Source organism: Sceloporus undulatus, chromosome 4 (assembly GCF_019175285.1).
Source record: "Sceloporus undulatus isolate JIND9_A2432 ecotype Alabama chromosome 4, SceUnd_v1.1, whole genome shotgun sequence".
In the NCBI taxonomy this organism is placed as follows: domain Eukaryota; kingdom Metazoa; phylum Chordata; class Lepidosauria; order Squamata; family Phrynosomatidae; genus Sceloporus; species Sceloporus undulatus.
The window spans coordinates 18,648,185-18,673,245 of NC_056525.1; the positions used below are offsets into that span (position 1 = coordinate 18,648,185).

A 25,061-nucleotide genomic window follows, 5' to 3' on the forward strand; every position below is an offset into this window, starting at 1 on the left:
GTAGACAACAAAGCTGTGAACAGAATAAGGCTAAGCCTCACTACTCTTAACTATGTGAAAGCTCTCTCTCTTTCTCTCTCTCTAAACTGTTGCTAATAGCAACAGACTAGTTTCTAGTCCAGCAAAGGTAACTATCAGACAGTAAATTTCTTGAGCGGAATACATTTAAGAACACAAGATGCTTAACTCATTGAAAACTAAATTCTCTCACTTTCAATTATATACTGTCATTATATTCTCTTCTATTGCTATTAGCTGCCCTGACTACTACTGCATAAAAACTTAAAAGGGATTTCAGTTTGAGTATGATTAAAACATATAAAAAGCTACAGACTTAATACCTTTGTATAGTAAGATATTGGATTAATCTCTTCCATCCATCCCAATCAATATTTTTCAAAAATATGCAATGCTCTACAATGACAAAAAACACATGGCTTATATTTTCAAACATTTTTAATGGTTCACAGTGTTTGTTAACATGTTATATTTCCAGTCATTTGATTGTTTCTGTTACTGCAGCTGTGTGTTTTGATTACTTACAGGAAAAATGTCTTTAAAGCAATACCAGTACCGGTGGAAAGAAATAGAAACAAGAAAATATCTGGAAGTACAATTTATTCTACCTACAACCTTACACCATAAACATGTGGTTGTGTCAACTTTGAGTAAAGTACTGTTGCTTTTGTTAGTTTAGCATTTTGCAGCAACACTGTGTCACACATAATAAACATATTATGGTATTATTTGTGTGTTTCTCTTTTTCAAGTCTGTAGATGTAATTTTGTGTTCTATCAAATTTTTGTGGCCTAGCTTTTGTGTATCATGATTTTATGTATACAGTACATATTTTTCTCCACATGTTTTGCAGCTGTGTGCCTTTATAGCAGTTTGGTTATTGTTTGGAAAACACACCATCTGCCCATACTTCTCCCGTATCTTGGGAACTGGACAAGTCTGTTAACTTATTAGACTGCACTAGAGAGCCTCAGGTCCATTCAGTTGCATCATCCTACATGTAAACAAAAACTGGCAAAATCACCCAATTCTGTCTCCAATGTCTTCCTACTCCCATACATCTGTGATAGGAAAAGAATCGAGTTTCATTTCCACCTCCCTTTCCCCAGAGAGGGAAGAGAAGCAGGCTTGATTGAGAAAGGGAAATATAGAAGGACTGCAAAGAGGTAACAAACACCTTGGGAATCTTTCTTTCTTTCTTTCTTTCTTTTTAAAGAGTACAAATCCTGAAAGCCAATGTGATAAAGTAGTTAGATTTTGGGACTAGAACTCTGAAGATTAGGATCTGATTTCCCATTTGGTCATGGAAACCCACTGGGTGACCTTGGGCAAGTGACATACTCTCAGAGGATAGCAATGGCAGACCTCCTCGCCAAGAAAACGCTGTGATAGGGTCACCATAGGAAATAACTTAAAGGCACACACCAACAATAAACAAATCCCACAATCTCCCAGTCACTGGCTTTGAAGGAGGTGGGGTTGTCTCTGAGAGTTGTCCAAAAATTGTAACTTTTCCAAACATGTCTACATTTACAGCACATGATCTGAAAAATAGCACCCCAGCATCCTTGGGAACCTGGCAAATGACCTTAGGATGCAGTTAAAAAGTTCAGGCCCTGTAGCCATTCTCCTCAGCCAACTTACCCATTGCACAGCAATGTGTATACATGCACCACCACACTAACAACCACACTACTCCCGACTACCTCATGGTTGGCAGATAACAAAGGTCTTGGGCAGTGATTTTCAAAAACTGGTCCTCCAGGTGTTTTGGACTTTTATCTTCCAGAAGCCCCCTCCAGCCTGACCAGAAGTCAGTGATTCTGGGAGATGAAGCCTCCAAAATATCTAGAGCATCAACGATTCAGAAGCACTGGTCTAAGCATCCCATGATGGTATAAGGAAGGACTCACAATTGGCCAGTAGTGCCAACAGAGTGAATTGTACTGAGACAAACAGATAAAGAAATAGGTCTTTAATGTAGTCATGTACTCCCAGTTTAATATCATTAATCAAGAATGAAAACAAAATTCAACAATTCTAAACACAGGAAGAACTCATTAAAAAGTCAAAATAGTAAAAAAGTAGCAAAGTTCATAACAAACCTATTACATGGCTTTAGATCATTCACATGCACCCAAACTTTTGAAACCCCCCCCTTATTATCTGCATTCAGATGGCATGCCCCCCTTCACTTGATGTAGCATATGAATAAAAATATTTTGCTTCTTTAGTTTGTGTATTTTCATTTACACATTCATATATATTCATATTTTAACATTTTATAAGGAAATAATATTGTTCATATCAGAACAGTTTTATTCAAGTAAATTCAATATTTAACTCAACAGAGTCAAGAGATAAGAAGAAGACTGGGAATGGGAAAGGCAGCTATGAAAGAGTTAGAGAAGATCCTAAAGAGTAAAGATATAAACTGAACACTAAAGCTGGAATCATTCAAGCCATAGTAATCACTATGTATGGATGTGAAAGCTGGACTGTGAAAAAAGAAGATAAAAAGAAAATCAACTCATTTGAGATATGGTGTTGGAGAAGAGTGCCGAGGATATTGTGGACAGCCAGAAAGACAAACAAATGGGTCCTTGAGTAATCAGGCCAGAAATACCCTTAGAGGTCAAGATGATTAAATTGAAGCTGTTGTACTTTGGCCACATCATGAGAAGGCATGACTCATTGGAAAAGACAATAATGCTAAGAAAGGAAGAGGGTAGAAGAACGAGAGGCTAATCACAAACCAGATGGCTAGATTCAATTAGGGAGGACACACGAATGAGTTTGCAGAAAATGAGCAGAGCCGTGGTGGGCAGGGAGACTTGGAGATGTCAAATGTCAGTCTGCTATACCACTGGCAAGTGAAATGCATCAACAGAATTATTACAAAGACCTGACTCTTTCTTGCATGCCACAAATAGGTGAAAAAGACATCTCTTTGCAGTAGGATTTGCCTTATCAGGTGCAAGGTGTGCGTGTGATCTAACTTGCTTCCTCTATGCCAGTATTTCTCAACATTGGCGTCCTCCCGATATTTTGATCCAACACCCTTCTCTAACTATTGACTATTCTGGCTGAAGCTAATAGCCGTAATCAAAAAGGTCTGGAAGGCTTGTTTTATGTGAGCAAAAGTTGACCTTTCATACCCCTAGGTTTCTTTTCTCTGCCATGGTTAGCAAGCAACAACAGAAATGTTGTAATAAATTCAGATAATAAGCTGAAAATGTAGTTTGCTAGTTCTCTTTTCTCACCTCCAGTAAAATTATTCTTACTGTCATGCTGTTTGTCACAGAAAGGGGGACTTGTGTCTTTTGGCCTTTGGAGTCTGTTGCCTGCATGCACATCAGGTTCTTAAGAAATTGCTGGCTTACACTGTAGAACACTGTCACAGGGTCGCTATGAGTCTTAAACAGAAGCACAGGAATCTACTGTATATTAAGTAGCAGCTAGTCCAGCATTGTGAACTCTGACTAGCACTGACTGGTAGTGGCTCTCCAGGCTTTGAAGCAAGATTCCTAGCCCTACTTGTAGATTGATGATATTACCTAGAACTTTATCGCACTGGGGTTAAAACGTTCCCCAGTGCGTTCTAACGGGGGTGAGTGGGGGCGCGCACAGAACGCAATGAGCACCGGATGGGGCCCAGAACACGACTTTACTGCATGGGGGAACGCCACTGCTGCTGCGTGTTCCCATCACGTTCCAATCCAGTTCCAGAGGGTGCCATTTCTAGGAACGCTTTGAAACAGTTCCCAGAAATGGCGCCCTCTGGAACTGGATTGGAACACGATGGGAATGCGCGGCGGCGGAGGTGGCGTTCCCCCGTGTGGTAAAGTCGCGTTCTGGGCCCCATCTGGTGCTCATCGCATTCCGTGCGCGCCCCTGCTCGCCCCCGTTAGAACGCACTGGGGAACGTTTTAACCCCAGTGCGATAAAGTTCCCAGTGTCTCCCATTCAAATATTAACGAGGCTTGACTATGCCTAGCTTTCAAAATCAAAAATCACTGGGTATGTTCAAAGGGGTATGCTGTTATCCCATTAAAAAAGAGGTAGGCACACACAGCCATCCAGAGTGGAGCTGGACAAAATGTCGTTTGCCAGTTGCGCCCTCTCTTCAGGTCCTCTAATTGAAAGGAGGAATGCTGCAGGTGACACATTGCCCCATTTTGGTCCCCCTGGCCTGTTTTAGAGCCTCTCATAGCCCTAAAATGGCAACATTGTTACCTCATGTCTCCTAGGAGATGCAATAGGGGAGCTATTTCAGCCAATTATTTTTCAAAGGGATTGTAGTGGGAGGTACAGTCCTCCCAGGTCTGATGGGGCCATGTGCAACCTCTGGATAGGGGGTAGTTGCTCATCCCTGCTCTGGATCTTATTAGAACAACTCTCATAATCTCTCACCACTGACTGTGCTCACTGTGGCTAATGGGAGCTGCTTTCAAATATATGGAGAGCCAAAGCTCCAGCCTGAACCACTCAACAGCTACAGATTAATAGCAAATTCATTTTCCTTGTGTGGATCTCATATGCAGTCAAAATAACACCATCCACGCACACACAAAAGGGAAGTATCAGCAGGCCTGGAAAACCCCCGAGGTTTTAATAATTTTAATAAATATTTTAGAGGGGAAAGCTCCCCAAACACCGAACGGGCAGAGAATGTTGACTGGTGTTTGGGAGAGAAGGGAATGGGGGTTCTGGAAGCCGACAGGCTAGCATCCTGAACAGGAGCATGCTGTACTTTTTGTTGCTTTTTCCACTCACTTCCTCCTGTACTCTCAAGAGCTGATCCTTCTGTTTTTTTTCTCCATTTCTTTCTTCTAGAAAGGAAAGCCCTATTAATTTCACTGCAAGCAGAACATTGGTGCCCATTCCCCTTCCCCCATTTTTGTCAAATCTGTCTAGCTGCACCCTTCCTTGTCACAACTATATCAGTGGAAACATGGGAGAAGACAATAATAGTAAGATCAGAACAGAGAAACACTGAAAGGAAAAAAGAGATGAGCTAAGCAATTCCATAACAAATCACAAGAGCAGGCAGGGTTGTGCTGACACTGCTCTACAGCATAAGCCAGCAATTTCTTAAGAACCTAATGTGCATGCAGGCAACAGACTCCACAGGCCAAAAGACACAAGTCCCCCCTCTCTCTTTCTCTGCCAAACTGCATGACAGTAAGAATAATTTTACTGGAGGTGAGAAAAGAGAACTATGAGCAAACCACATTTTCAGCTTATCATCTGAATTTATTGCATCATTTCTGTTATTGCTTGCTAACCATGGCAAAGAAACCTAGGAGTGTGAAAGGTCAAGCCTTCCAGGCATTTTGGATTACAACACCTATCAGCCCCAGCCAGAATAGTCAATAGTTAGGGAAGGCTGTTGGATCAAAATATGGGGAGGGCCCCAATATTGGGAAATACTGGAACAGAGGAAGCAAGCTAAATTGCACACACACTCTGCACCTTGATAAGGCAAACCCTACTGGAAAGAGATGTTACTTTCACCTATTTGTGGCTAAGATGCATGCAAGAAAGAGGCAGGTCTCTGTAATAATTCTGGAACCATTAGCTGATGCATTTTGCTTGCCAATTGTATAGCAGGCTGACATTTGACTATCACAACATCAAGTCAGATTCATGTTTCAATCAATAAATATACTTGTATTTCTTCACAATGGGAGTGGAAATCACATGTCCTTCCAGATGCTGTTGCACAGTAATTCCTTGAATTCCTTGCCATTGGCTTTGTTGGATAGGGCTGCTGGGATTTCCAGTCCTTACAACACCTGGACGCCTTCATAATTTCTACCTACACCTTACATTTGAATCACACAAGAACTGAGAGAGCAAGGCATGGTTTTCCCCTCTCCCACCAGAAATCCAAATTTCCCTGCTAAATTTGACCCACAATTAATTGTTGTATTAACAGTGGTACTGTGATTCTGACTAACGAAGATGTACATTTTAACACAATGACATTAACCATTTCACAGCATTTCCCCAAGCTGTTCATCTGTAGTTGAACAAATGGCAGTGGAAACCAAAGAAAAGCAGCTTAAAATTAAAAATCAAATGCTGTACATATGACTCTTGATAACATCTCCAGAGCCAGCCTCTTAATAAAATTAAGAACTCTTTTTGGGAGTCTCTCTTTACTATTATCTGCAGCAAAATATGTAACAGATATTACTCTTGCATGTTGTAACATGATTGCCAAGACTAGAGCCAACATTATTGTCAGATCCATTTCTGTCCTAATCCATGTGATGAGAGCATGTACAGAAACATTCCTGGTAGCTGTTCTACAGTTATGGAATCCCCTCCTCCTGAAATCCTGCCAAAGTCAAAGCCACTTCCTTTAGTGCTGTAAAAAAATCTTCCATCTAGCTTTGCGTGGCAGTGGTCCAGATCAGAGAAGGGTGGGGGCAGTAGCCAGTTTCTGGCATCAGAAAAGCTTTTATTTAGAAGCTTCATCATTGCATGTTTACTTTATGGTCTTAGCCATGAGCCCCATAGGGGTGGGTGGGTTTCAGAATAAAAGTAAACAAGTATTAATTAAAGCATGCTTTATAGAAAGCTGTGCAAGAAATTAGGACCACATGCTCATGAAGAAGTCAGAAATAAGCTGATTAAAACATAGCACACAAGGGAAATACGGACGCTATGAAGTAGACTTAATCAGTGAACACCAGCAGATGGAAATGGTCATGCTAGATTCGAGTTTTATAGCAGTTCGTTGCATGGTTTAAACTGCTATTGATTAGCATTCTGTCCTCTCTTTTCAGCCCTGTAAATGGAGTTTAAGTGAATTAGCAGTAGACTTAAGTGACAAATGCCACATCATTTTGAGAAGCAGAAAGCGCATGAACAAGCATTCTGAAGGGCACTGGCAAGTTTTATTTCCAAATCCATTTCACTTGCAACAGAAATGAAAAAAAGATTCCACACAAACAGAATTAAAGGAGCACTGAAGCTTTGGTTTTGAGGAGCTTTCAATCTTCTTCCATTTTCAGAAATATAAACAATCAGCTGCCGTACATAAAATTTCTCACTGAGATAGAGCCAAAGAAATTCTATCCATAAAATTAGTTTTCAAAATACCTTGATTTGGCAGTAGATGCTGTTCTTTAATAGGTTACCTACCAGCACCTGCCACAAAGTACAATACTCCATAATACTAATTTAACAGTATTTTAATTGCCACAGTTCCATCCATAGGATTCTTGGCATTTATAGTTTGGTAAGGTATTTAACCAGAGATCCAAGTTAGATTCAGGAAAGGAAGAGCTGGTAGGGATCACACTGCAAACATGATGGCTAATGAAGTGCACCAGGGAATTCCAAAAGAAAATCAGCATGTGCTTTATAAACTACAGCAAAGGTTTTGACTGCATAGATCATGAAAGGCAATGGAACATCCTTAAAAACATGAGAATGCCAACACATCTTATAATCCTAATGAGGAATCTGTACTTAGGACAAGAGGCCACTGTCAGAACAGAACATGGAGAAACAGAATGGTTCTCAATTGGCAAAGGAGTCAGACAAGGCTGCATCTTATCATTCCACCTGTTCAATTTATATGCAGAACCTACTGTAGTGAAAGCAGGCTTGGATACTGACGAAGGAGGAGTGAAAATAGGAGGGAGGAATATCAACAATATAAGATCTGCAAACAACACCATAATAGTAGCAGAAAACCTCACAAACTTGGAACAACTAGTAAGGAAGATCAAGGAAGAAAGTGTAAAGGCAGGCTTACTGAAAACAAAAAATAATGACCATAGAGAATTTACATAAATTCAACCTAGACAATGAAGAAATAGAAATAGTAGGAGTTCTCACACCTAGGATCAAACATTGATAGTAACAGGCATTGCAGCCAGGAAATCAGAAGAAGAACAAGAATGGGGAGAACAGCTATGAAAGAACTAGAAAAGATCCTAAAATTCAAAGATATACAACTGAGCACAAAAGTTAGAATCATACAAGCCATTGTTTCCCCTATTACCATGTATGGATGTGAGAGCTGGATAGTTAAGAAATAAATCAGGAAGAAAATAAATTCATTTTAGATGTGGTGCTGGAGAAGAGTACTGAGGATACAGTGGGCAGCCAATAAGACAAACAAATGGGTCCTAGATCAGATCAAGCCAGAACTCTCCCTGGAAGCCAAGATGACAAAACTGAGGCTGTTGTACTTTGGACACATCATGAAATGGCACGACACATGTTTGTTTGTTTCTGTTTGTTTTATTTTTATCCTGCCTTTTTCCCAGAATGGGACCCAAGGCGGCGAACATATATAAACATAAGTTAAAATTGTACAGTACAATTAAAATCATAAAAATATAAAAATTACAAATATAAAAATTTTAAAACATACAGAGTTAAAATTAAAAAGTCAAAGTCCAACCCTCTCATCTTCCAATAAACCAAGCCTGCCAGATCTCAAAAGGCCTGTTTAAATAAAAATGTCTTTGCCTGCCTACGAAAGGCCAGCAGTGAGGGGGCCAGCCTAGTCTCCCGTGGAAGGGAGTTCCACAGGGAAGGAGCAGCCATGGAGAAGGCTCTCTCTCGGGTCCTCACCAGGTGAGCCTGGGATGGTGGTGGGACCGAGAGAAAGCCTTCTCCTGAAGATCTTAGGGCTCTGGGTGGTTCATATGGGAAGATACAGCCTTTCAAATAGTCTGGACCTAAGCCGTGTAGGGCTTTATAGGTCATAACCAGCACTTTGAATTGTGCTCGGAAACGAACCGGTAGCCAGTGAAGCTGTTTCAATACAGGAGTTATATGCTCCCTGTAACTTTTAAACAACAATGCTAGGAAAGGTGGAGCAAAATAGAAAGAGAGGAAGGCTGTATGCTACATAGATGGACTCTATTAAGGAGATCATGGGTATGACTTTGCAGGAACTAAGCAGAACCATGAGGAATAGATGAGATGTCTCATCCATAGGATCACCATGGGTCGAGATCGACTTGAGGACAATTAACAACAAAGGTACTTAAAACTCTCAGCTAAAGAGATTCAGTCTATTCCTCTAAACATAGAGACTCCTTAGGAAGAAACAATGCCAAATGACATGGCATGAAACTGGCACAGACATCTCAAGTGATAAAAGATAAGCCACTGTTTTGTTCTTTGTCCTAGCAGAAACCAAGGTATTCTCTCATTTGTGTTGTAACTTACAAAAGATAAGAAATAACACTGGACATTCCTGCTGCTTTCTTACCTTCTCAAACCCTATCAAAAACGAGAGCTCTAAATGAGAGGCATATGCACTCCTGCCAAAGACACTTATCCCCAAATAGCAGATTACAGATGCTTGCTTTGTCACAGGGCACTTTTAAACTGGCATTTGGAGAGACAAAGTGCTAGATTCCAGGAAGTGCCTTTCTGCCCCAAAAATTGTTTTATTTGCTAGTAATGGTCATACTCTGCATATGAAGGCTTCTAGTTAAATAGAGAAATGCCTCAATATGACTTGATGAGGAGTCATCACATGATCTTAGCCAAGGCTTCCTGACATGGTCACATTTTCCGCCTGATGTTTTGGACTTCAGCTTCTAGAATTCCTGAGCACTGGCTATACTATTTCTGAGAACTGAAATCCACAACATATGGTGCACCAAAGGCTGAAAACTGCTGCTGCTAGTAATGAAGGTTCAAAGTAAGAGTATGAAGTCTGTGGTACTCCAGAATAAATGAATGACACCCTTAAAAGCCACCACCACTGGCTAGGCTAGATGGGGTTGAGAGAACCTAGAGTCAAACATCATCTGGAAACCCAAAAATTCTCTACCTCTCCTTTACAGGTTTCACAGTAAGTATTCTTGGATAGTAAGATTTATAACAACCCCACCCCAGACTTTAAAAACCTTTCTACAGCATTCCATAGTAATACCCACAGGCGGACTAAGAGACTTTAGTGAATTGTACAGGGAACTGCTTCTGTTAACTCTGTATAGTACAAAACAAGGATCCCATCTGTAATGAAATCTTTGAAAAACTAGTATGTGTATAGTTGAACAGTGTCTCTGAAAAAGCTGGTTGTGTCATTCAAAAAGCCATTAGCAAATTGATTAAATTATTTCCAGTTAAGTATTTGACTATTCACTGTAACACTGACAGAAGTGCTACAAGGTCATCATTTTTTGTATTATACAAGTTAAGCTGCCCTTGAAATCAAGTGAAAATAATTAAGAGATGGGACAAATGTGTATTAAACAAAGAGCCCAATCTAGACAAAATGAGCGCTTTGAAAATCCATTCATATCAATGGGACAGATTTAAACACATATTTAATTTCCCCATTCAAATCAGCAGGACATGGATGTTTGGCAAGATCACACTTGGAGCTTTAATGCAGAGGAAGAATGAAAAGTGATGCATAACTAAAACATTTATATTATCCTATTCTAACTACTCATGGACAATGAATGGTAAGCTGTTATTTTAAGACTGCTACTAAAATCCTGCACAATGCTCTGTAGATTTTTTGAAGAAAAAAAAAAGAATACATATTGTTATCTTACCTATACATGTTGCACTTCTTGCCCATCCCCAAGAAAACACAGTGAAAAATTAAACTAGGAAAATGATTAGATCCATCTGTTTTTATTGCATATTGTGTGGCTCCAAAAGTACAGGAAAAAATTACTACAGTCATCCCTCGATATTTGGGGTTGGGGCAAAAGACCCCAGCAAAAGTTTTTAAAAATGCAAATAATTGGGGGGGGGGGGGGGGAGAGAGAGAGGATAGTGCACACACACATCTCCCTTCTGAAGCCTCAAACAGCTCTAGCAAGCTATTTCAAGTGCTGGAAAGGCAGGAGAGTATGAGCTTGCAGCTTCCTCCTTCCTTCCCAAGGCTATGAGTCTAATGATTCAGAGCGGTCCAGGAACCTCTCCGAAGCCTTGGGAGGAAAGAAAGGAGAGTGTGCTGGTGGCTTCCTCCTTCACTTCCAAGGCTTCAGGGAACTTAATTATTCCTGAGTCCCTAGCTGTGTGCACGCACCTTCTACTCACAAAGGAAAAGCCTGGGAGGGACGGAGAGGGAGTAGTGCGCACACACCAGCTAGGGACTCACAAATGATCAAATCCGTGAATCCCAAAGCTGCAAATATTGAGGGACAATTGTAATACAATGGTAATATCTGAGAAATAATTCTTTATTTTTTTTTTAAAAAAGGTTCTAAAGCACTAGATAATTTGCTAATTTACATAACTGCACACATTCAATACATCCAGTCCAACGCCTGCCATGCAGGAACTCATAATCAAAGCATCCCCAATAGATGGGCATCCAGCCTTTACTTAAAGACCTCCAAAGAAGGAGACTTCACCACTCTCTGAGGCAGTTTGTCCCGCTCTTATACAGCTCTTACGTCAGGAGGTTCCTTCTAATATTGAGATGGAATCTCTTTTCCTGTAGCCTGCATCCATTGCTCTGGGCTCTATTCTCCGGAGCAGCAGAAAACAAGCTTGCTCCATTCTTACCCTTCAAATACTGAAACAGGGCCATCATATCACCTCTTAACCTTCCCTTCTCCAGGCTAAACATACCCAGCTCCCTAAGATTTTCCTCATAAGGCATGGTTTCCAGACCCTTCACTATTTTGGTTGCTCTCCTCTGGACACGCTCCAGCTTATTACCATCCTTTTTGAATTGTGGTGCCCAGTACAGGACACAGTATTCCAGGTGAGGCCTGACCAAAGTAGAGTAGAGTGGCACTATTGCCTCCCTTGATTTAAACATTATACTTGTACTGATGCACCCTAGAATCTCATTGATCTTTTTAGCTGCCGCATCACACTGCTGACTCATTCTCAACTTGTGATGTACTAGGACTCCTAGATTCCTTTCACATGTACTACTAAGACTCTTAGATCCCTTTCACTTTAAATTGCTTTTAACTGCTGAAACTGATTTTATTTGTACACACAGAGCCAGTGTGTGCAGTGGCTTTAGTGCTAAGGCTATGAAACTGGATGCTAGGGTTCGAATGCCTGCTTGGCCATGGAAACTGAATGGGTGACTTTGGGCAAATCATACTCTTTCAGCCTCAGGGAAGGCAAAGTCAAACCCTCTCTGAACAAATCTTGCTAAGAAAACCCCATGTTAGAGTCACCTTAGGATCACCATAAACTGGGAACAACTTGAATGCACACAACAACAACAACAACAACAACAGAGATCCCATGATGTAGTGTGGGAAAGAAATATTTTAACAAAATAAAGAAAACTTTAAATTCCCACTCCATTGGGAACCAGAGTTGATGGGTAAAATAGAGAGGTTTCTTAAAATAAAAGACCATAACACTGCTTCATAGCATGGGTTTATTAAAGACATTAGAATAACTTACCAGAGACATTAATTGAAGTTCCTGCATCTATAATCCCACTGTTGGGCCTTACACAGTACCTGCGTGGTGCTGTAGTCTTCACTTTGAAACAGACATTTCTGTCTGTAGGGTTGCCAAGTTTCAGATTTGTAGTGACAACATCTGTGAAGGGACCTGTAGAATAGGAAAAGAGGCATCTTTAAAGTATTTTCCAAGCAATTCAAGCATTATTTCAGCTCTCCTACTGTCAAAAACATATGCAACAATGACATGCTAACATCCAATGCTTTGTCATCCAACCTCTTCTCTTCTACCTATAGCTCAGAACAGTATACATGCCACTGCCCCAATGCTGTTGCTTTCCATTTTTCTTGTCTTGTCTACAAATTAGGTTGAACTGAGACTGAGTTGCTAGCTCAAGGTCACACAGTTATCTTCTTGGCTGACTGGTAATATGAACTTATTTCTCCCAGATCCAAACTTGATTTAAACCATTCTCCAGGGCAGCAAGTTTCCAATGTAATTCCCTACTTGAAGTGATACAGGCCTCTATGCTATGTGTGTCTACTAAACATACAGATTAATTTAGGAATCCACAGGCTTGCAGCCACCCCCACACACTACTCATTCTCTAGTGGCCAATGATCTATTTTCAGCTGTTTTAATTAAAAAATAACCACGGAAGTAGACTGCTGATCCCACTGATCTATTAGTGCTAGTGATCTCGGTGGTGTCTATACCTCAGCCCAGTATAAACCAATCTTTCTGTCAACATATGCTGACCCAATGAATTTCATAGTTTCCTCAGGCAAGGATTACTCCAAGATAGTTTACTATTGCCTCCCTCTGACATAACACCTACAACAACCGGTATTCCTTGGCAGTATCAATTCCAAGTACTCACCATGTCTGACCTTGCTTAGTTCCCAAGATCAGATAGGAATGTTGTGGCTTCAGATTATTTAGTACAGAGCACCTACTAGACACAGTTTTAATGTACAGGCAACTCCTGCCCCCATCTCTGCCTACATACCACTACATCATGCCACTGAAAAGCATTGAGTTACATGGCATTTGGCAGCTTTGCTACTGTCAACAGGACAGAACTCACACAAAACTAGTGTTTGTCATGTCAAGTGGCACTATTAGCATTCTTGCATCTTAAATGTTCACTGGTGCAACCATTCTATGACTGGACAAAGCAGAAGTCCAATCAAAAGCCTGCAAGGTTTCTGTGCTCCACAAATTAAAGGTAATTGTAAGCATAAGACAGCACCAAATACCAACTTACTACAAAGCTTGCATGTAACAGGGAGCTGCAGCTCTTGGTTTTCCAGCCAACCTCTTCTGTGTGATAAGCCTCATCATCACATCTGAACAGTACCAGTGCACAGAAATGAACAATTTTAGATGTATACCTATATGCATAGTGGCTCTAAGTCATTATTCTTATTTATATATTTATTTAAGAGATTTATAACTTGCCTTTCTCCCAAAATGGGATTCAATGTGGTTTGGAGAAGAGTAGAAATAAGATATTGTGTGTGTGTGTGTTTCAAGTAATACCCCTTCTATCTGTTTATACAGGATTCAAGGTAGCTTACAATAGCCAGCTTTAAAAGTGGTACAGTTTAAAGAATTATTCCTTTCTACAAAAATTAACAATGAGATGACAGTTCAGTTAAAAAACACAAGATTTAAAAAAGTTGAAAACAGAACAAAAAAGATAAAAACACCACCTCATTATAAGCTATTTTTGCCACACAAATGATAAGCCAAAAGAACCCATAGCAGCTCAATAGTCTTCAAATTCTTTGTCTACCAGCGAAAAGGGAGGCAAACAACCTATAGCAATCCCATAACCTGGGAGCACACACCAAGAAGGCTCTCTCCCTTGTCCTCACTTTTCCCGTTTTTAAAAATGGACTCCCCTAAGCATTTAAAGCACTTCCCATACACCATCTAGTCTACACAAAACCAGAATAAGCAGGTAGGACACATTTTTAAGTGTTCCCAGGCAAAGAAGTACTCCCTGAAACTAGAAAAGTAGCATGGCAAAGAGTGGAAAGAAAAAGAACCCATAGCAGCTCAATAGTTTTCACACCATGCTACCTTTTAGGGGAAACTAATGAGAAAATCATGATATCATAAAGGCTCTACTGAAGGACAGTTATCAATCACTACCAACTGGGCCACCTGCAGCAACTGCAGGAGATAGGTGGGCTGCTTGGTAGTTCATACAGGCTGGTGGATTAGGACAAAAAGCAGAACCAAACAGGTTTTATCATGCCAGTCTGTGAACTCGAATGTGTTCCAAAATCCTTGACAAAGCAGTGGAATTCCATTTATGTAGCAGAAAGATTATCATTCGCTCCAGATCAGGCTATGAGTGTCATTGTTTATGTTAGCCGAAGTAGTACAACTCTTGCAGAAAGGGAAGTGGGAAGTCCAAGGGCTGCAGGATTATGAACACTTCTTTGGCCTGATCTCCCTCCTCACTCCAAAAAATAAACCTGAAAAAGATGATCTGAACATCCTATTGAAGGCTGAACACATTCAGTAAGGATAGAAAGTTGACACTGTTCAGGAACATGGAAAATTCAGGGGCAGAAAGAGGACAGATGAAACCTGAACACTATGTTACAACATGTTATTGAGGGTCCCGCTATTATCTTCTCATCATAAATGCGGGCAATGAAGCAAATACACAACGGCTTGCCTTAGACCACCCAGTGAATTCATGGCAGCATTGACATTTGAACTCATTAACTTACTTACTCACAGCTCATGCCCTTTACTATGCAAGATCAGCACTGTTAGTACTCGAACAAATGTTTTCTAGTACAGTATTAGGCATCTTACGTTTCCAATTCTAAATAGTAGGGTATGCAAGGCCTTGTTAGCACTAGTTATAAATAGCCCCTTAGCAAACTATATTATAACCCAGCTTGCAAATTCTGATGCTTCCAAATGAGATGTTGCTATTATAGGCAGACATGAAAGGTCAGGAGTTAATGACTCCTCTGGTCAATAACTGAAGGAAGTTGCAGGGACTAAAATTTCAGTCACAGGTTCTGATTGCACTTTCAGGTTTTTTAAAGGTATCTTTTTTCCCACAAATACTTTTAATATATATTATATTTAATTTTTAAAAGGTGTCTATTCAGAAATGGAGAGTTTCACAAACTTTCCACCACACCACAGAATCTTAAATAAGATCACTTTATATACTAGTCACCTTGACTCAGTGTACCCTCTTCTAACATTCTAGGATTTTGAGCAGAAATGGCAATAAAAAAAAGAGTAAAGAAAATCGGTGTAAAAGTGTATGTACAGGTATTTTCATGAGATGTTAATGATACCCCTGGGAGGTAAAAAAAAAGTCAATTAGGCACAAACCTCAACTCACAGGATTACAAAATTAAGAACAGTACACTGGTGCCTTGGGTTACGAAATTAATTCGTTCCGCCATTCCTTTCGTAACCCGAAAATTTCGTAACCCGAAAAGGCTTTCCGTTAGCACTGGAAAGCCTATAGCTGCACTTTGCAGCATTTGAATTTCGCGCTGAAATGAATTTCGTAACCCGAAAAATATTTCGTAACCCGAAACAGTTTTTGCCAATCCAACTTTTTCGTATCCCGGAAATTTCGTAACCCGATCATTTCGTATCCCGAGGCACCACTGTATTGTCTTCTGCATTGCCACTAGAACTTAGAGTAAATACCTAAAGAAAGTGATTCATAGGAAAATCAGGATTTAAAAAGTTCATATGTTGCCTAATTGACTTATTTGATTTATACCATGACTATCTCCTGAAGTTTTGTAACACATGAATTGGCAACAGCCGCTAGTTTAGACTTAATTTTCAAAATAACTGAGATATATATACTATTGGCCCACAGTATCCATGGATTCTGCACCCACGGATTCAACCAAACCTGGTTTGAAAATATTCACACATACAAAAATTCCAAAAAGCAAACCTTGATTTTGTCATTTTATATAAGGGACACCATTTTACTACACTATTGTATATAATGGGACTTAAACATCCATGGCTTTTGGTATCCACTGTGGTCCTGGAACAAAAACCCAGAGGATACTGAGGGCCCGCTCATTGTACACACTGATCAGTGAAAATGAGAAATAGTAACTAAATAGTATTTCAATGTTTAAGGAAGTATGTACCTAAATCAAGGATGGGGAAACTTTTCCACCACAAGATAATGGTGGGCTGCATTCATTTGTGGTTTTTCTGGAGTGGGTTATGTGTATACTTTTGTGGTTTTCCTGGGAGGGGGGGAGTATGTTCATGGTAGTTGTGATCAAAACCCGAAAATGGGTGGTGGCAAACCATTTGCACACATTCATCTTCTCACCAATAGACCATCTGCATTTCCATGTTGTGCCCAGAGGAAGGAGCTTAGATGATGAGGACAAAGTTCTGTTGTCTTTATGGCTTATGACCTTCCCCAAAGGATTTAGCTATGTGGTTCCCTGATGCTGGAAATGGAATGTGGGATTAAATTATCTTTCACTCTCACCTGGAAAGCCTAGGTCTTATGTTCTTAACCTGAAGAATTGCCATTTAGCTAGACACATTAGTCTTAACTTGTCCACACAAAGCTTACCATAAAGTCCTCTGAACCATAACCACTGACCTCAATTCTTTGCAATCTTGTCTGTCAGAAGTTCATAAACTTTATGAAAACTGTGTTTCTCGTAAAACAGGGTGTACTGGCTACAATAGCTGGAAAATACAGTAACTAGAAGACTGGAATGTAAGTGTAATTAAGCTAGTGTCTCCAGCTATGAACACAGAATTGCATAAGACACTGGCTTTGCCCTTTCCCCTAAATCAAAATATAAGCAACACAAAAAAAGGGAAGGAGGAAAGAATGCTGAACTTTTTTCCAGGAAAAAAATCTCTGAGGTCCAACTAAATCTAGAAAACATGCTTCTTAGAAGAACATTTCCTCCAGCTCCACCCCAGTACTGAGGAAAAGACATTACTACCACTACTTTACATAGGGTATGTATGTGTGTGTGTGTTAACAAGCCTCTTGTATATACTTTAAGTGTAGATAGAGTACAAGTAGGGATGCCATAACCTGGCGGCCCCCATGACAATCCTGCTTTTGGGGGGCCCCTCCAGGTCCCGGTACGGTTTGGGGCCCCCATGCCTTGTTCCCGGTTCGGGGCCGCTCCTCCTGCGGCCATTGCCGCTGCCGCTAATGCGGCTGTTGCGGCGCCAACCCACCTCCTCCTCCGGCTCCGCCTTCCTCCTCCTCCTCCTCGGAGGCAGAAGCGCCGCCGCCACCACGTCAGGGCTTGCCCACCCGTGCGGGATCATGCCACCAAAAACCAGGCGGAAACGGCCGTCCCTGCATGGCATAGCCTAAAGAGCAGGTCTTCAGGACACCTGCCACTCAGAGCTTTTGCCTGCCCACATTGGTATATATGCCTTGCAAGAGGCCTTACTTTCCAGGTTACAGTGAGAAAAAAAAAAAAGGCCATAAATCATTCATGTTTCACTGGGAGTCTAATCGCCTCATCTTTTAAATGTCTACCGCGTCAGTATTCTTGTAATTCTTTATCACAGTATCGTTTTTGAGGCCCTAAACACCTTTACTTGTAATATGCAAATATCTCCCGAAGCTGACCAATGGGAAAGAAGCAATCAGCCCTCCACTTGGGTTGGTTTTCAATGGCTTGGTGAAGGAAGAGATTTTGCCTTGCTTGTAAATAGGAAGGGCTTTAGGGTAGCAAAAGGCTACAGAAATAGTTTGACCCCCCCTTAAACATCCATGGCTCAGTGCTATGGGATTCTGGGAATTGTAGTTTCTTGTGGCACCAGAGCTCTCTTGACAAAAGGAGGCTGAATGGTCCACAGAGCTACAGTTCCCAGGATTCCATAGCCTTGAGGAGGTGGAAGAGGAGGAGGAGGAGGAGGAAGGAGCCGGAGGAAGGGTGCCTTGATGGGCAGAATTGGGGCAGAGGAGGAGGAGGAGGAAAGCTGAGTCAGTGGCCATTAGGTCTGCCTTAGTTTTTTGGGGTTTTTAAATTATTTTAAAAAATATAAAATACTTATTTTATTTTATTAATTTTTATTATTGCTTGTTTTATTTTATTTTATTAATTTTTATTATTGTTTGTTTTTGTTTTATTTTATTAATTTTTATTATTGCTTGTTTTTTATTTTATTACATTAATTTTTATTATTAAATATATACACCCCTGCCTTGTTTTTTATTGTATTTTTTTCATTATTTTTTATTATTAAATATATGCAAGTGCATTTTCTGTGTATTTATGGCGCTTTGAATGCTAACAAGTCTGCCTTTCTTGGACAATTATAGTGATGATGATGATGGTGATATTGATATCAACAAGCCTCTGAGGCACGGCTAATGTAACTTGCTGTGATTTTTACAAACTCATGCACAGTGAAGAAAAACCACAGTCCCTTGACCAAGTACACACTTCTGAGAAGTACAGTTGAACCCAAGGGCAAGTACATTTCTGCCATCTGTCTAGGAATAATGCCAAAATGTCCTCCATTTTGATCATGCCTAAAAACATGCATTTATATTAACATTTTTAAAAAAAACCTCAAATTTTTTGCACGTCCTCCATTTAAAAAAAAGTGTCCTACATTTGAAAATGTTGCCCTACATTTGTCCCGGTTTGGAGGTCCTGACTTATGGCAACCCTAAGTACAAGGCAAACTACGGAAGAAGAGCAAAATGAACCAGAAGTTTGTAATTAAAAGTTAGGAATGCTTACAACATGCACCAAGGTTGCATGAGTAACCTCCTGGTAAAAGAGTGGGATACAAATAAAATAAATAAATAAATAAAAAGCCTAGTTGTTAGCTAAACTGTGATTGTCGTGGCAAAAGCATGCAGGGCAAGAATATATCATATATTCACCCTAATACATTGTTTTGAGAGATTTTTAAAACTACAATAAAGTTTCACAGTTCAGAAGTCAAGAAGCTGTTCCAAAAGTAAAGACCAATGTACTACTGTACTTCCAAAATTAACCATTCCAACTCTGAATTGTCCAATTTTGACTATGGTTGCATATCAACCTGAACGCTACGCAGCAGAATTACTGAACTTAAGGGTTTCATTTAGAGTATGTGCTAAAGAAACTAGGGCAAAAGAACACAATTATCTAGGGAAGAGGTTCAAAAGACAGCCACCACTTTTATCCAAATCTAGGTTTTAAAATTAAGAGAAAACACTGAGTCCACATTTTTTTTTCCAATAAGGGATAAGTACAGAGCACTGAGATCTTCACCTCAGCTTCAAATCAACACTAAGGGGAAAGGTTGGGAAAGGGCTACTTTTCTCAGCATCTCCTCCCATGATTATCATTCCTCCTAGAGGAAACACAGGCAAAGGCCAGTCTGATGCATCCTATTGAGCAATAGTTTAAAGTCAGCCACAATTCACTGGTTTAGCCACAAATCACCCCATAGACAAACAACCCAGTTTATTCTTCCCATCTCTAATATCTCTCCTTTTCCTTCTATCAGTTCTTGTTTCAGATTTGGGAGCCTAGAAACCAAACCAGGGGTAAGCCACAGTTCATAGAAGAGTTCCTAGCATAGACAATATTTGGCATCCAACAGGCTCTTCAAAAATTCAAGATCCAAGTCTTTAGTAATTTGAAGATTACCACTGGTAATTTTCTATGATGCATTAGTATTCAGGCCATTTTGCTTGATGTAGAGGGTAGTGCTGTGACCATGCACCCTGTGCTGGACAGCAAAAGACACAAGTAGCACTTGTATATATCCTCCTCCTTCCATAATTTTAAAAATAATTCTTTGGTCTTAGTTTCACCTCACAGTGAGTTTTCTGAAGATTTGGATGCAATCAAAACGTGAGGGGCAGTCTGAAACAAGTGGCACAGTCCAGGATTCTACCACTTTTGTCTGCCACTTATTCTCTCAAGTGAAAAAAAAAATCTTCTAGAATATATCAAGTTTTGACTTTTGTAATTTACTCAAGCATACGCTAAGATCATCCGTCTCCGAGGTTAAACATGGCAGTTCTGATGTTACCAAATGCTATTACCTATTTGCCTATATTTATTCCTAGGGATAAACATCTCCAATTATTATCTCCATCTTACAAAAGAAAGAGGCCAATGTTTTGCCAAAAATGCAGCCGTTAGAACAGTGTGGCAAATAAATGTAGAAATTCCCTTGTCTGACATACTTGGAACCAGACGCATTTTGGGGTTGTGATTTATTTTTATTTTTAATTTTTTTTAAATTCTGGAGTGCATAAGTAGTGTAGTACATACGTGTACTGTATTTGCAAGGCTAGAGAGATACACAAGGATCCGTGAAATGGTGGGAGGCAGATTCCTGCTGACCACTACACTTGGATTCCTGCCAGTTCACAGAGCCCAGTCTTTCTCCAGTCTTGAATCTTTTTTCTGCTGACTGACCTCACTTAACTTCCAAGATCAGATGGGATCTGGTGCTTTACCATATACTTTTTGTAAGTGTAGCTTTTCAACACTACCAAGAGGAGGTTCAGCCACACTCATAATGGGGAATCTTGTAAAGTTGTCTACATGACAAATATTAGTCATCAACTTGCATCTCCAAAGACATCTGTAATTGAACCAGCATCAGCATCTTTTTATCATAAGAAAAAATGCAAAACAAGTTTGCTGCTGACATTTTTTGTGGGAAAATGGTGCTTTGAAATCTGAGAAGTTTAAAATTTGAGGGGGAAACTAGGCAGCTCATGTGCCTTAACGATCTGGATTTTATTTGTGCTTTTCTGCCCATGCTACCCCAACATTTCAAAATATTTTAAAAACTGTAATCTCCTTGAATTTGGGTTATACAATATGGGTAGACTGATATGGCTCTTTCCTGTCATAACATGTCAACCTTACACCCAGGTGGATCATATGGCTGCTTGCCACACTGATCTTATCCACATTAGCTTGGTAGTATAAGGAGAGCCACAGAGGAATGGCCACTACAAACAGTATATGAACCAGTTCTCTTTGAACACATGGGCCATAATCCATGACATGTAGCACATAAAGAAATGTCAATCGACATTCACTTAGATCACTAGAAGTGTGTGACTAAGCCTGTTTTTTAAACAAAGGATGAATCATCACAGGGAGAGAGAAAATATAGGGGAGAGTTGTTTCCACTCCACAAGCAGAATGCATGTGATGAAACTGTAATTAAGAACTTAAGCCACAGTTTCTACACTGAAACAGGAAAGGGAAACAAAGGAACTCTTAACATGATTAGAAGGTGCAGATGCCAGACTTGAAATGCTGTTACAGATGGATTATCCTGTTCCACTTGTTCATTTGCTGCACAATCTCTTGCTTAGTAGAAAGCTATCCACCCACTACAGCCTCAGTGCTCTTTTCATAATCTTCCCTGCACAATGGAAATTCTGGAAGTTTTTTTTCCTGACACACCTAGAACAACAAAGCAATCTGCAAACTCATTTTTGAAAGACTACTGTCTGAACTTACAGTTTCAGAGACAAAACAAAAGGAGAAAAGCTACAGGTAGAAACCAAACTGCATGGCAAAGGGTTAATGTGCAATTCAAAAAGGCAGCCTAAAGTATAGCCACCGGTCCAAGATATTTTGCTACCTAGGACCAAGGGCAATATGATTCCACCTCCATTTCCTCATGTAGAAGTATGTTCAACTGTCCGATGAATATTATTTCAATAGAACAATGCTACACAGAGTGCTAGGAATGTTTAGGAGATCCATGAAGCTTGTGTGGTATATGTGTAGCCTGGGCCTCAAACAACGAAACAGCCAATAGGTTCCAGAAGAGCCACCTGGAATATGGCATCATGACCCTCCCAGCATCTGGAACTTGAGCCATCACTGTCTACGAATATCATTTATCCAATATGAACAATTAATTTGACCCAATTTTATAACTTTGGGACCAGCACAGAGATTTATAGGGCTTCAAGAACTATAAGCCTGCTGCTTACTTAGACCTTCATTTCAAAGAAGCATTTGTTTAGACTTGGACTTCATATATGGGTTGTCTCATATAAGCAGACAACATACATGCTACAGTTTCCCTGCTGCAAGTGTATATATTCATTAGAATTAGAGCAAAGTAGCGTATCACTCATTCACAAAATGGTAAATGTCTGAAGGTGTTCCACTGCCTTAAGTCCTGCAGGGAAGGAAGAAAAGAAAAAGTATACTTTAGCATATTAGGGCTAGCCAAACTCCTTAAGAGCATTTGCACTAGTGGTCTCTTCCAACTCTATGATTCTATGATTTTGGGGGGAAATTCTTGCCATGTAAAAACAGAGAGCAGAGCAGTGAAATAGTATAAATACAATTTTGTAATTTGGACCATCACCTCATCAACTTTTAGATAATCGAGACTGCTTATTTTTTTCCCTGCAGAAAGCGTGGAGCTCAGTAGTGCTGAAAACTTAATACAAGATCTTTGAACAATGCAGAAGGCCAAGGTGTAAGGTAAAGCAAAGAGATTAAAGGGTTTAAGATGTAGTCCAACGCTACACAACAAGATCCAGAACATTCAAGACATTTAATAACAGAGGCTTACATTCTACCTTATCTCTCAGTGTTTACAATTCAAGAAACACACTGGAACTCTCAGGCCACTCAGACCCATATATACAGTGAGCCCTCCACATTCGCTGGGGTTAGGAGCACATGACCCCCATGAAAGGAGGGAAAAAAAAAGTAATTTTTTTTTCTAATCTGAGAGAATACATCTCTAGGAATCTCTAGGTCCTTCAGCGCATGCCTGTGATCAATATTTGCTGGAGGCTGGCCACAGAATTGTGCTGGAGGACCTACAAATGCCTAGACAAGTGTTCTCTCTAGGAATCTCTAGATCCTCTACTGTGACCTCTCATGAATGTTGACCACTGGAGAACCTAGAGATTCTTAGAGTGAACATATTAATCAAACACGTGAATAATCAAATCCGCAAAAGGCAAGGCCGCAAATGGAGAGGGCCAACTGTAAATTTAACCCTGTAAATATGTTAGAATCAGAGTAAAATGCCATATAGCTCCCAGCCCCCAGCCCAATATAAGCAAATAGTTGTACCAAAACATAAAAAGTGCTTTCAAACAAACATTTTTGTAATACTGTGGGGGCTGTAGAAGGGCCTGCAGTGGGTTTAAGTAAAAATCAATGCTGTCCTGCCAGGTCTACAGTCAGAAGCCAACTAATCCACAAAACCATCTAATTCTTTAAGATACGTCCTTGTCTGAGGGTGTGGGGTGGATGGGTTTCCAATGTAAAAAATAAAGCATTCCTAGAGAAGTTACATTTCTGGAAGGTGCTCTGCCTTGGAAATCCAAAGCAGGAGATCATCCCATTATCTGTATCGATTCTTCCTCCCACTCTTTGGGTGGAGCGGAAGGCCTGCAGATAGGGCAGGGATTCTGTTATGAAACCTCTGCAAGTCACATTAGGTCTTCAGCCTGGAGGTTCCCCCACTCTTCTGTTGTTCCAGCATTATACAGACAAAGCCTGGTCTCCTCCTAGGCTCATGTGCCCTTTCTCAATGCAGCTTTGAATGTTCCAAATTAATATGTTATCCCAAACTTTAAGCTTTTGTTAATCTGAACGATGGTTAGTGAAAATGAGACATCTCCATAAAATATAGTTTGAAGTGAGCCTGTTTTTACTAATCATAGCTAAGTGCAACTTGTATAGGTCCAGACACATTGAATGCAGCAGTTAATATCATAAACCTGAGTAAAAGCTTCCAAATCCCTTTCTTCTTATTATTTTTAAAGAAGTAGCCATGTTAGCCTTTTGCAGTATAAAAAGTTACATTCAATGCAATGTTACATTCTGAACCATTTTTCAGGCAGTCAGAGTTGGGAAAGTTACTTTTTTGGAACAACTTCCAGAATCCCCCAACCAGCATGGACATTGGCTATGGTAACTAAATAATTCTGACTACTGTAATAAGAAAGTAACTTTTTCTGAGCTCTGCCTTTTACCCAGAATCCTGTCCTAATGTCAGAGCAGTCAAAGATGAACAGCCTACCATGGTTAGCCAACATTTATCAATCTCTGTCTATGGGAAGAGCACTTATAGTGATGGATATTTTGTCTTTGCTAGGAACCAAATATGATACCCTCTTAAATCTGTAAGATCTGCACTTGTACCTGTCAAAAGCCTACATACCTCAAGGCTTCCAAGGCCCCAGAAAACAGTTTACAATGCAAAGGGGAAAAGAGTGAGCAAAGAACACAAAAACCATTACAGGCATGTTCTGTACTATTCTCTCTAGATAAAAAGGAGGGCATTGTTCAAGACAATGATTTCAACGGTTTTGGTTATGGCTCACAATTTTTATCTGCTACACAAGCGCTCAAAGACAGCTCTGTGCAGAGACAGGAAAAAGCAAAGAAAGGAGCATTCTGTTGTAATAACAGCTAGCTTCTCTTGGTGCTTATTAGCTGTTCCCAGCACAAAGCTGAAATGGCAACAAGCCAGCCAAACAAGAGCACATCATCTTAGGAAGCAATCAGCAAGGGTTTCCCACAAGCATCTTCAGAAATGCAAGCTGCTGGAAGGAAGTAAAAAATTAGCACCTCTAATTAATTGAGCTCTGCCCCCCCCCCTTTTTTTTTTTTTTGAAGGACAAGGGT

At 40.1% G+C, this 25,061-nt stretch overlaps 1 protein-coding gene across 1 annotated transcript in view; it reads right to left on the bottom strand.

Moving 5' to 3' along the window:
* Positions 1 to 25,061, bottom strand: part of VAPB (VAMP associated protein B and C) — a 62,831-nt gene that overhangs the window by 14,796 nt on the left and 22,974 nt on the right. Inside the window, exon 2 of the mRNA XM_042462942.1 lies at positions 12,400 to 12,552. Within this exon, the coding sequence (XP_042318876.1) occupies positions 12,400 to 12,552 (153 nt within the window). The remainder of the gene's footprint in view (positions 1 to 12,399; positions 12,553 to 25,061) is intronic.